Source organism: Hypanus sabinus, chromosome 1, assembly GCF_030144855.1.
Source record: "Hypanus sabinus isolate sHypSab1 chromosome 1, sHypSab1.hap1, whole genome shotgun sequence".
Lineage (NCBI taxonomy): Eukaryota > Metazoa > Chordata > Chondrichthyes > Myliobatiformes > Dasyatidae > Hypanus > Hypanus sabinus.
In genome coordinates, this window is record NC_082706.1 from 23,800,559 (window position 1) to 23,813,716 (window position 13,158).

Below are 13,158 nucleotides of genomic sequence, written 5' to 3' on the forward strand. Positions count from 1 at the left end.
TCACCACCTCCTTGGTGAAAGTGTTTCTTCTCACCTCATTGCCGAGTGGCTGACCATTTATCTCCACAGTGTGCTCCTGATTCCTAAGCACTCCAGCCAGAGGGGACAGCACTATCTGCAGTTTTGCTCACCGACCTACAGAAAAGGTGTAATTAAGGTTGAAAACGGAGAAAATTTACGAGGGCGTCGCTGGGTCTGGAGGACCTGAGTTATATGGAAAGATTGAATAGGTTAGGATTTTATTCCTTGGAATGCTGCAGATTGAGAAGAGATTGACAGAGATATACAAAATCATGAGGAATACAGATAGGGTAAATGCAAGCAGGCTTTTTTTTCCACTGAGGTTCCGTGGGTCTACAACCAGTGGTCATGGGTTAAATGTAAAAGGTAAACTGTTGAAAGGGAGCATGAGGGGAAACTTCTTCATTCAGAGGGTCATGAGAGTGTGGAATGAGCTGCCAGAGCAAATGGTACGTGTGAGCCCAGTTTTAACATTTAAGGGAAGTTTGGATAGGTACCCGGATGGCAGGGGTATGGAGGGCTGTGGTCCCAGTGCAGGTCAATGGGAGTAGGCAGATTAAGAACGTAGTTCAGTATGGACTGGACTGACTGGAGGGCCTGTTGTGCACTACTTTTCCATGACTCTATGACATCCACCCATAAAGCACCACGAGATTACCGTGCATTTTGAGCAGCTCACCGGTCACCTTTCGAAACCCCATCTGCTCATACACAATCCTGATGTTCAGCTTTAGAGAAGCCATTGGCAAACTGTGCAGATGAATTCCGACCCAAACCAAAAGGTGAATGGACAGCTCTGGCCCCGGGGCAGGTCAATGGGACTAGGCAGAATAATAGCTTGGCCCTAGTAGATGGGCCAAAGGGCCTGTTTCTGCACTATTTAGTTTTCTATAACTATGACTCTATGACTAATTCACATGATCCCTTTGCCAGTTATTTTCTCACTGAAAGCCACTTCTTGCTGACGTAAACAGGAACTCTGGAAGCACTGAAATCTGTTTGGTGAATACACTCATTCTGCAAATGACTTTCAATTCTGAGAGACCATTGCTTCCCTTTACAATTTTTGACTGACAGAGTACCCATGGTTCAAACTGTCTACTTTAAAACTGATTACAGAACTTTGAAGCACCATTGCAGTTGGCACAGGACCTCAAAGTCACGTCTACTATGTAACGATTGGCACGCATCTAGTGTACATGGTATTGGCTGAGCATACTACCCTGTGCTCAGTGGTGTTGGGAGGAGTCCTGGCAGCCTGTGCATGAGACATTGGGCAGGGTTGTACCGTCTGGTGTACAGTGATGTTGAGAAGATCATGGACTTTAAACGTTATGCCATCCTTTCTCATCTAGAAAAGGCAGAAATGCTCTAACGACGTCATCTTGTGTGACAGGATGAAGGAACTCACCGCACCAGCTCGGGAGGGATTGGATATAAGAGAGGGTTACACTGTATCATAATGAACTGTAGAAAATACGGAAACTTACATCTCTCTTTCCACAGTTGTACAGGCCACTTAACATACACGTGGCTTTGATTGGCCTGGAAATCTGGTCCGAAGGAAATAAAATAACCGTTGTAACCGATCCCAACAAAACTCTGAACAACGTGTTGGCGTGGCGTAAAACGAAGCTGCTATTGATTAAGAAACACGACAACATCCAATTCATCACGTAAGTACTGGAGCAACCACAACAAAAGCTTCCTTTCACTTGCTATTTCGTTTCCATCTGCAAAAGACGGTCAGAAGAGAAATCAATATCAGTTCTGACTCTAGATGCCAAATCCTTCACCTCTTGTCCATTTAACCTCCACATAGACAAACGCAGAGAACACGGGCGTGTGCATGTGCGCGTGCACGGCCTCGTATACACATAGGCACATTCATGAAATCACTTGCTCAAACACCAAGTTGGAGGAGTGGAGGCTAAGGGAAGTTTGTGAGATTATGAGGGACTTCAGTTCAGGTGACAACTGGCAACTTTTTCCCAGGGTTAAAATGTCAAATGTCAGACGGCATATATTTAAGTTTAGAGAAGGAAAGTTTGAAGGAGATATGTGGAGCAAGTTATTTTTACACAGAGAATAGAGAGTGCCTGCAAACTGGTGCCAATACTGGTGGTAAAAGTAGACACAACAGAGGTCTTTCAGAAGATCTTAGGTAGTCACATGAACATGTAGAGAATGGAGGGATATGGACTACATGCACGCAGAAAAAATTAGCTTAATTCAGCATCACTATCTTAATTAATCAGGTACAAAAGCACAGGCCGAAGGGCCTGTTCCTGTGCTAAATTCTGTGTAGGATGCATGAACATACACCGAGTGGCAACTTTATTAGTTACCTGCTGCATCTGTTACAGTGGTCACTTAGTGTATATCTTTCTAGCTGTCTACTTCACACCCCTCCCCTCCTGGTTTCGCCTATCACCTGCCATCTTGTACTACTTCCTTCCTCCACCTCACCATCTTGCTCTGACTTCTCTTTTTTTATCCAGTACTGATGAAGGGTCTCGACCCGAAACGTTGACTGTTGACACTTTTCCATAGATGCTGGCCTGGCCTGCTGAGTTCCTCCGGCAACTTGTGTGCATTGCTTCAGCTTTCCAGCTTCTGCAGATTTTTTCCTGTTTGGGCCGTTGAGTGTCCGTTGGCACTCTTCTGCTGCTGTAGCCCATCCACTTGTAGGTTTGACATGTTGTGCGCTCAGAGATGCTCCTCTGCACACCACTGTTACAACATGCGGTTGTTTGAGTTACTGTCACCTTCTTGTCAGCTTGAACCATTCTCCTCTGACCTCTCTCATTGACAAGGTACTTTTTGCCCACAGAACTGCTGCTTACTGGCTGCTTTCTGTTTGCCACACCATTCCCTGTAAACTCTGGAGTCCGAGTCAGAATCACAGGGTAGTGACTCAGTAACTGAACACAGAAGCAAACCAGCTAACACTCACAATTATGCTACACGTCCACTTCCTCACACCTCACATTTGTCTATAAGCTCAATACTCCTTCATCTGTCTAAGTCACACACAAGGACAATAGCCTCAGGTCAAGGATTGCATTGCTGAGAAAAGTTAACTTCACTGTGGGACTGATTGTTTGAAGAGTTGTCACCAGCTGAGTATGATATATAAAACATCAAGCCGGACAATTTAGACTACCGAGCCATGAGAAGCAGTGATCTGCAGGAACACCTTGCAATGGTTCAACCGTTCTGCATTAGTTACCCGGGAGCAGGAGGAAAAATTATAGCATTTACTAAAAATAACACTCAGCTGGGGAGAGATAATGTAAAGAATGGCTAATTATCACCACTAACTTCCTGAATAGGCCTTAAAATGTAGCGTAAATAAGATTCCTTCAAATCTGCATCCTGCCTTGATACCTCTCTTCACTCTCCAGCCCCCACCACCCACCATCTTCCTGCTGAGGTTTGAAACCGTACCATGGAAATTTAGATGTGTTAAGTTCAAGCTGTTATATCAGTCGGGGACTTTGTTAAGAGAAACGTTAGACTCAGTCATGATAACCACAAACTATTGGGTTATCTTTAAGTGCACATCTGCTTTACTGACCTTCTTCAGGGAGGGAGGGAGTCCAGAAATGAGAGACTTGAAAGAGATGAGATCAATCATAGTGGACATTTAGTTGCAGAAATCATATTGGAGCACTGGTGTTCAGTACAGACGTGAGAGAGAATGAACTGTCCAACGCTTGTTCACTGGTATTTAACCACGCCTGATATTAGTAGCCTCATAGGTTTCGTCAGACTTCTAGTGTCCTCTGTTTTCCCCACATATCCCAAAGATGCGTGAGTTGACCATTATAAATTGTGCACAGTCGCGGGATGGGTGGGGGGGAGGTGACAGGAGAATGGGCTGAGTGTATGTGCATGCTTGATGAATAGCACAACCTTAATGGGCTGAAAGGCCTACTTCCAAGCTCTATGATTTTCTGACTCTAAAATGAGAATTAATATGTCAACCCTGCCCCTCCTACCCCCTCTGATCCCAGCTGTAACCACTGCCATGTTTTCTCCTGTCCCTCTGATCTTCGTCTCTCTGAGGCGGATGTTCTGTCCCCTTTCACCCACACCTCAGTGAGTTCCACACCTGCTACAACCCTGAGTGCTTCTTCCATTGCCTTCGTATCTGAGACCACTTCTATGGCAAGAATTCTTCATCCCACACCGATGACCCATTCTTCCATCTCCAACCCTTCTCCTCTTCTCGGACACCCGCTCTGGATCTTTTCCTCTCTAACTGCCGACAAGACATCAATCGGCTCAACTTCAGCATTCCTCTCTCAAAGATCTATCCTCACTCCCTCTGAGTGCGCTGCAATCCACTCTCTCTGCACCAATCCCAATCAAACCTGCAGACAAAGGGGGTGGTGTTGCAGTGTGGCAGACTGATTTCTACCTTGGGAGGCCAGGTAGTGATTCTCAGACATCTCATTTTACCTACCACTTGAAAAGTTCTCCACTCCAGATCATCAGAACATTGTCTCTGACACCACCGCTAACCTCATCAAGTCTGGAAACTCCCACTCTCTGCCACAAACTCTTACCCCACACTGCTCATTTCTACCTCCTACCCAAGCTCCACAAAGCCCACGGTGTCTACCTGCTCTTGCCCTACTGAACTTGTGTCTGCATACCTTGACTCCATTCTATCCCACTTAATTCAGCCCCTTCTCATCTATATCCACAGCACTTCACATGCTCTCAATCTCCTCAACATCTTTCAATTCCATGGTCCTGACCATCTCAGTTTACCAGGGATTTCCAGTTCCTATACATTTCAGTCCCCCATCAAGAAGGCCGTAAAGCACTCCGCATTTTTCCCACCAATTCCCCTCCTCCACCTGGCAGAACAGGTCCTCAACCACAACAATTTCTCCTTTGGTTCCTCCCACTTTCTCCAGGCTGAAGGCATACCCATGGGCACCCACATGGACCCCAACTTTGCCCGCCGTTTTGTTAGTTACATAGAACATTCCATGTTCCAAGCCTTTCATGGTAGGGTTCCGTGACTTTTCCTGTGATACATTGATGACTTCATTGGTGCTGCTTCCTTCGCCCATATTGAGATCGTCAATTTCATCAACCTTGCCTCCAACTTTCACCAAGCCCTTAAATTCACTTGGTCTATTTCTGGCACCTCCCTCCCCTTTCTCAATTTCTATGCCTCCATCTCTGGAGACAAACTGTCTACCAACACTTTTATAAACCAAGCGAATTCCATGGTTACCTCGAATATACCTCTTCTCGCCATGTCTCCTGTAAAATGCTATTCCCTTTTCTCAATTCCTTTGTCTCTTCTGCATCTGTTCCTAGGATGAGGCTTTCTTTCCTTTCCAGGACATTAGAGATGTCCTCCTTCCTCAATGAACAAGATTTCCCTTCCTCCACCATTGTTGCTGCCCTCAACTGCATCTCCACCATTTCCTGGACATCCACGCTCACCCTATCTCCTTGCTGCCTTAACGGGGATAGAGTTCCTTCTGTTCTCACCTACCATCCCTTGAGCCTCTGCATCCAGCATATCATTCTGTCATCTCTAATGGGATCCCACTACCACACACATCTTTCCCTCCACATCCCCCACCCATTTTCTACTTTCCACAGGGATCACCCTCTCCATGATTCCTTTGTCCAATCATCCCTCCCCACTCATCTGCCTCCTGGCACATATCCATGCAAGTGAGATAAATGCTACACCTGCCCACTTAGCTCCTCCCTTACCTCTATTCAGGGCCCCAAACGTCCTTCTGGGTAAGGCAACGTTTCACCTGCTAATTTGTTGGGATTATCTACTGCATCCGGTACTACCGATGCAGCCTCCTCTACACTAATAAGACCCGATGTAAATTTGGGGACCGCTTTGTCAATCACCTCCGCTCCATCTGCCAAAAGTGGAGTTTTCCACTGGCCAGCCATTTTAATTCCTATCCCCATTCCAGTTCCGATTCCATTCCATTCCCCAGTCCATGTCTCCTCTTTTGCCAGGATGAGACCACTATCTTTGTAGCCTCCAACTTGATGGCATGAACATCGATTTCTCCTTCCCTTTTCTTCTATTCCCCATTCTGGCCTCTTATCTCTTCTCCTCACCTGCCTATCACCTACCCCTGGTGCCTCTCCTTCTTCCCTTTCTCCCATGGTCCACTCTGCTCTCCTACCAAATTCCTTCTTCTCCAGCCCTTTACTTTTCTCACCCACCTGGTTTCACATATCATCTTCTAGCCTGTCTTCCTTTCCCTCCTCCTACCATTTTATTCTGCCATCTTTCCCTTTCCTTTCCAGTCCTGAAAAAGGGTCTCGGACAGAAAAGTTGACTGTTTATTCAACTCCATAGATGCTACCTGAACTGCTGATTTCCCCCAGCATTTTGTGTGGTTGCTACAGAAATCCCTTACATCATTCTCACCTAAAGAGGCCTAACCATTTCAGAAAGGCAGATATGATGGTACAGTTGTAAAGTCTTAGAAACATAGAACCATAGAACACGACAGCACAGTACAGGCCCTTCAGCCCTCCATGTTGTGCCGACCCATCTAATCCTTTAAAAGAAGTAGTAAACCGACACTACCCCATAACCCTCCATTTTTCTTTCATCCACGTGCCTGTCCAAGAGGCTCTTAAATTCCCCTAATGTTTCAGCCTCCACCACCATCCCTGGCAAGTCATTCCAGGCACTCACAATCCTCTGTGTAAAAAACTTATCCCTGATGTCTCCCCTAAACTTCCCTCCCTTAATTTTGTACATACACCCTTAGGTGTTTGCTGTTGGTGCCCTGGGAAACAGGTACTGACTATCCACCCTATCTATGCCTCTCATAATCTTGTAGACCTCGTTCAAGTTCCCTCTCATTCTTCTACACTCCAAGGAGAAAAGTCCCAGCTCTGCTAACCTTGCTTCATATGACTTGTTCTCCAATCCAGGCAACATCCTGGTAAATCTCCTCTGCACCCTCTCCATAGCTTCCACACCCTTCCTATAATGAGGTGACCAGAATTGAACACAATACTCTAAGTGCAACCAGAGATTTGTAGAGTTGCATCATGACCTCTCCACTCTTGAACTCAATACCCCTGTTAATGAAGCCTAGCATCCCATACGCCTTCTCAACTACCCTATCAACCTGTGCAGTGACCTTGAGGGATGTATGGATTTGAACCCCAAGATCCCTTTGTTCATCCACACTCTTAAGTAAATGACCATTAATCCTGTACTCAGTCTTCTGGTTTGTCCTTCCAAAATGCATCACCTCACACTTGGTCTTAGGATGGACCTGGTGAAGAAAGATGTCTCAGTGCAAAGTGTCACTTCCTTTTCCCAGTTACGTGGATTTCGATGGAAGTACCATTGGGCTGGCTCCAATGCATGCAATGTGCACCCCTGACTCCGGAGCAATTAATCAGGTATGCTTCATTTTCAGATCAATATTGGTAATGGTTTATTGCTGTCAACTGTACCAAGTTACTGCGAAAAACTGTTTGGATGTCGTCACATGGATCCTTCCATGCATCATGTAAGCAGTCCGTTGATGGGCTGAATGGCCTAAGCAGTTCTAGCAGTTGGTCCCAATAGGGTGCTCAATGAGTGGGCCTCATCATCTGTAAGGCTGCAGTGGTTCAGATGAGTTTGTAGACCACTGATCTACAAGTAGAAGAAGATTGGTGTAGCTGGAGATCGATGGATGTGAGTGTCAGCAGCAGATCAGTGAAGGCAAAACTAGAAGATATGATGATTTAATCTGAGGTGACTCCAAATTTAATTGCAGAAGGTACAGGGAGCCTTAGGTCCTACACTGCTAGGTTCAGGAACAATTAATACCTTACAACCATTAGGCTCCTGAACCAACGTAGATAACCAAAGTCACTTCACTGAAGACTCTTTTGTTATTTATTTACTGGTTTTATGTACTTGTGCGATTTGATTTCTTTTGCACATTGGTTCTTTGTAAGTCTTTGTTATTTGCATTTCTTCAATTAAATCACATGATTTTCTTTTCCTTTAAATGTCTGCAATAAATCAGTCTCAAGCTGGTACATGTTTACATATACGCTCTTTGGTAATAAGTGTATAAATAAATAAAGCTAAGGCTTTATAAGGCATGGTCAAGCCCCACTTGGAGTATTGTGAATAGTTTTGCGCTCTTTATCTAAGAAAGGATGTGCTGGCATTAGAGGAAATTCATGAGAATGCACCCAGGAATGAAAGAATTGGCATTTGAGGAATGTCTGAAGGCTCCGGGCCTGTACTTGTTGGAGTTTAGAAGAATGTGGGAGAATCTCACGGAAACCTATTGAAAGGTCGAGATAGAGTGGACGTGGACAGGATGTTTGCTATAGTGGGGGAGTCTAGGACCAGAGGTCACAGCATCAGGATGAAAGGGCATCCCTTTAAGACAGAGGTGAGGAGGATTTTTTTTAATATATAGCTAGAGGGTGATGAATCTGTGGAATTCATTGCCACAGGCACTGTGTACCCAAATCATTGGGTATACTTAAAGTGGAGGTTGATGGGTTCTTAATTAGTGAAGGTGTCAAAGGTTATGGGGAGATGGCAGGAGAATGGGATTGAGAAGGATAATAAATCAGCCATGATGGAATGGTGGAGCCCTAACTCTGCTCCTATCTCTCATAAATTCACTTTGACTTTGACTTGACTTTAAAGTACTGCAGTACTTCAGGTGAAAGTTCTCCCCTCTGTTTACAGGAAATTAGCTCCAGGGTTTAGAGGCAGAGGTAATGAGGGAGCAGTGACATGTTTCCAACAGTAAGTGGAAATCCAGAGTGGCTGCAGGAAGTTTGAAACAAAAGCAGAAAATGCTGGGGATGCCCAGCAGGTCAAGCAGCGTCTGAGGGAAGAGAATACAGAATTGTTGTTTTCACGTGCAGATCTTCCTGCAGTTTCTGCGTTTACTTGAGGAACATTTTAAAGTCAGCTTGCTCCACAACTTGGAGGGAACCAGCGAAGGATGGGGGTTGCTCTGCGTGTCCTACCCGATAACTTCCTGGTAGTAGGAGTTGTGGGTGAGGGAAGTGCAATCAGGCTGGATGCGGTCAGTAACTTTGAAATGACGTCATTCTCAGGATCACACAAGTAATGTCCACGGGGTTGCCTCGACCATCGCTCATGAGATGGGACACAACCTGTGGATGGAACATGACGATACGACTTGCCTTTGCAAAACTGGTAATTGCATCATGTCTCCTTCCTTAAGGTAAGTGTGATTCATCCCCGTCTGCCCTTGACACAAGGACTTGCCCTGTGGTAGCAAATCGAAGAACTGGGAGACAATGACTCATAACCAGAGTAACTCTGCCTTCATTCTCCACTGATAAGAACCAAGAGGTGAACGAATCAATGAGTGCATTAAACTGATCCAGCAATAAAAGAATGATAAATATGCTGAAGGAATTGAATGGGTCAGGAGGCACTTTGAAGGAAAATTGAGTGTTGAGACCCTTCATCTGGTCTTAACACAATATGCTGACTTCCAGATTCCATTGCCTAACATCACTTATTGTGTTCGATTTTTATTTGTTTTGAGATACAACACAGTAATGGGCCCTTCCAGCCCAATGATTCTGTGCTACCCAATTACCTCCATGCATCCAATTAACCTAACCCACATATCTTTGGAACAAGGGAGGAAACCGGAGCACTCGGAGGAAGCCCAGGCGATCCAAGAAGAGCGTAAAAATTCATTACATAAATCCTGGTAGTGAAAATATAGCTGAGCTTGGTAATGTTCTTCTGAATGGCATTAAGGTGAATAAGCTCACAGCACCTGTTGGGATTCCATGCATCCCAGAATATTAAAAGAAGCAGGTGATGAGTATACTGGGACTTTGACAAAGATCTGTCTGTCCTCGCTCGCAACAGGCAACATCTCTGAGGACCAGAGAGTCACGAATGTTGTGCCTTTGTTCAAAGTAGGAATTGGGAACAATCTAGTGATCCTCACGTCAGTGGTAGGGAAGCTCTTGGAGAAGATACTGAGCATTATATATAGTACGTTCAGAAAGGCATGCTTGCTTAGGGATAGTCATGATGGTTTTGTGCAGGGCAGGTCATGAGTGACAAACTTGATCAACTTCTTTTGAGGAAGTGATAAAGGTTTTTGATGAAGATAAGGCTGGAGATTTACTGTCCAGATTAGAGAGTGTGCCTTATTAGAATAGGTTGAGTGAACTTGGCCTTTTCTCCTTGGAGCGACGGAGGATGAGAGGTGACCTGATAGAGGTGTGTAAGATGATGAGAGGCATTGATCGTGTGAACAGCCAGAGGCTTTTTCCCAGGGCTGAAATGGTTAACATGAGGGGACATAGTTTTAAGGTGCTTGGAAGAAGGTACGGAGGGGACGTCAGAGGAAAGTTTTTCACACACAGGGTGGTGGGTGTGTGGAATGCACTGCCAGTGGTGGAGGTGGATACAATAGGGTCTCTTAGATAGGTACATGGAGCTTAGAAAAACAGAGGGCTATCCAGCAGGGTAATTCTGGGCAGATTCTAGAGTAGGTTACATGGTCGGCACAACATTGTGGGCCGAAGGGCCTGTAATGTGCTGTAGATTTCGATGTTCTTAGAGACATTATCTGCATGGACATGAGTGGCCCGTTCAATCCTGCACTGTTCTATGTTAACCAGGGAAGAGTTCTCTGTCATTAAGTCCTCAGAATGTCCTTGCCCACCTTTCCTGAATGTGAGTTGCCCACCAGATTGCAACAATTCACCTTCTGTCATTCCATAGTACTGGCACACACAGGCTTTGAGGCCACGCAAATGTCATTTCTCCTTTTCTACAGCTCACAGTTACCAACGGAGTTCAGTTCCTGCAGTCACCAGAAATTCCAGAACTTCATTCTAAACAAAGGCGCTTCCTGTGTGCTGAATGTTCCCAACCTGGATGAGATTAAGGCAGCGCCCATCTGCGGCAACCACTTTGTGGAAAAGGGGGAAGACTGTGACTGTGGCAGCCCAGAGGTAAGCGTGAATTCACTCCTTAACTCCCTCAGCAAGGAGGAAGTCCCCTGGCAAAGCAGTTCACCTGATTGCTCTTTATAAATGCCTAAGGTGAGGGAATGGAAGCATGGGAAAGTAAGTTTGCGGATTACTTTAAGGCTGGTGGTGTTGTGGATAGGGTAAAGGCAGGACATAGGCAGGAAGCAGAGCTGGGCTGAGAAGAGGAAGATGGAGTTCAGTTTGGAAACACGTGAAGTGATACACTTGGGAAGGTTGAAGAAGGCAGAGTACAAGGCTAATGATAGGATTCTTAGCAGTGTGGAGAAACAGAGAGATATTGGTGTCCAAGTCCATAGGTCCCTCAAGGATGCTGTGCATGTTAGTAGGTTGGTTAAGAAAGCAGATGGTGTGTTAGGGAGATAGAAAAGGGGGAAGAGCACCAGAGGGAGGTGACAGACAGGCAAGGAAATAAGGTGAGAGAGGGAAAAGGGCATTGGGAATGGTGAAGGGGGGAGGGCATTACCAGAAGTTCAAGAAATCCGTGTTTGTGCCATCAGGTTGGAGGCTACCCTGACTGTGTTGTTCCTCCAACCTGAGTGTGGCTTCGTCGCGACAGTAGAGGAGGCCAATGGATTGACATCGGAACGGGAAGGGAAAGTGGAATTAAAATGGTTGGCCACTGGGAGGTCCCGCTTTCTTTGGCGGACAGAGTGTAGATGCTCAGCGAAGCGGTCTCCCAATCGGCGTCGGGTCTCACGGGGTGAGAAGACATACTTTTAAGGTGATTGAAGAAAGTATAGGGAGGATGTCACAGGTACAATTTTACAGAGTGGTAGGTGCATGGAATGCTGAGCCGGTGGTGGAGGCAGGCAAATTAGGGATATTTAAAGCATGTAGATGAAGGGTTATAAGTGGCAGGAAAGAGTTAGATTGAACTTGAAGTAGTTTAGAAGGTCGGCACCATACCATTGGCTTAAGGGGCTGGGCTGTGCTATACCCTATGTATGGATGTCAGAACAAAATAAACAGGAACAAAACTAGGCTGGACTGACAAAGGGTGCTCAACCTGAACATTATCTGTTTCACTTTGCACCATCACTGTGCAAAGCGAAACCAATTTTATTTCAGATTCCCTACATCTGCAGTTCTTTTTAAAAATCTTCCATTAAGGATGACACATCTCTTGTTCCACATCTGTTTAGCAGCTTGAGTAAAGTGTAACTCTCAGCCCAGAATTAGTTAAATGTCATATAGATTAGGATGCAATGAATCAGCGTCCACAAAGCTCTGAAAGAGAGAAATCTGCCAGACCACATCTTAAATCTTAAAGAATCTTTTTCTGTGAACTATAACTTAATTCCTGGTTCTGTCGAGGTAGGAAACACCTTCACAACATCTGCACTCTCATATCCTTTTAGATCATAAGACCATAAGGCACAGAAGAATTAGGTAATTCCGTCCATGGAGTCTGCTCTGCCATTCAATCAAGGCTGATTTATTTTGCAATTTTTTATGTTTTGTCATATCAGAAATTGAATCAAAAGAAAAATACAGGAGTCAGGGATAACTGGTGTACTTAGTTTTGCTTTTAGTGAGGTGCTCATATAAAATGTGGGGTCATAATAATGCATGCCATTCACATATCTACACCCCTCATAGTTTTGTATACCTCTATCAAATCTCCCCTCGGCCTTCCATGTTCCAAGCAATAACCTATTCAATCTTTCCTTATAACTCAGGTCGTCCAGTCCCAGCAACATCCTTGTAAATTTTCTCTGTATTCTTTCAACCTTATTTACATCTTTCCTGTAGGCGGGCGTCCAAAACTACACACAATACTCCATAGTAGGCCTCAACATCGTCTTATACCACTTCAACATAACATCCCATCTTCTGTACTCAATACTTTATTTATGAAGATCAATGTGCCAAAAGCTTTCTTTACGAACCTACCTACCTGTGCTGCCACTTTCAATGAATTATGGACCTATATTCCCAGACCCTTGGTTCTACCACACTCCTCAGTGCCGTAGCATACCCTGCATAAGACCTACCCTGGTTGGTCCTACCCAAACTGCATCACTTTGCACTTGTCTGCATTAAATTCCACCCACCATTTTTCAGCCCATTTTCCAGCTGGTCCAGATCCCCACT

The 13,158-nt window shown here is 45.1% G+C and overlaps 1 protein-coding gene across 1 annotated transcript in view; it reads left to right on the forward strand.

Moving 5' to 3' along the window:
* LOC132391949 (zinc metalloproteinase-disintegrin-like crotastatin) overlaps positions 1-13,158 on the forward strand; it is a 94,306-nt gene that overhangs the window by 34,728 nt on the left and 46,420 nt on the right. The window contains exons 9-12 of the mRNA XM_059965759.1: positions 1,528-1,697; positions 7,371-7,452; positions 9,130-9,260; positions 10,848-11,025. Coding sequence (XP_059821742.1) covers positions 1,528-1,697; positions 7,371-7,452; positions 9,130-9,260; positions 10,848-11,025 — 561 coding nt within the window. The remainder of the gene's footprint in view (positions 1-1,527; positions 1,698-7,370; positions 7,453-9,129; positions 9,261-10,847; positions 11,026-13,158) is intronic.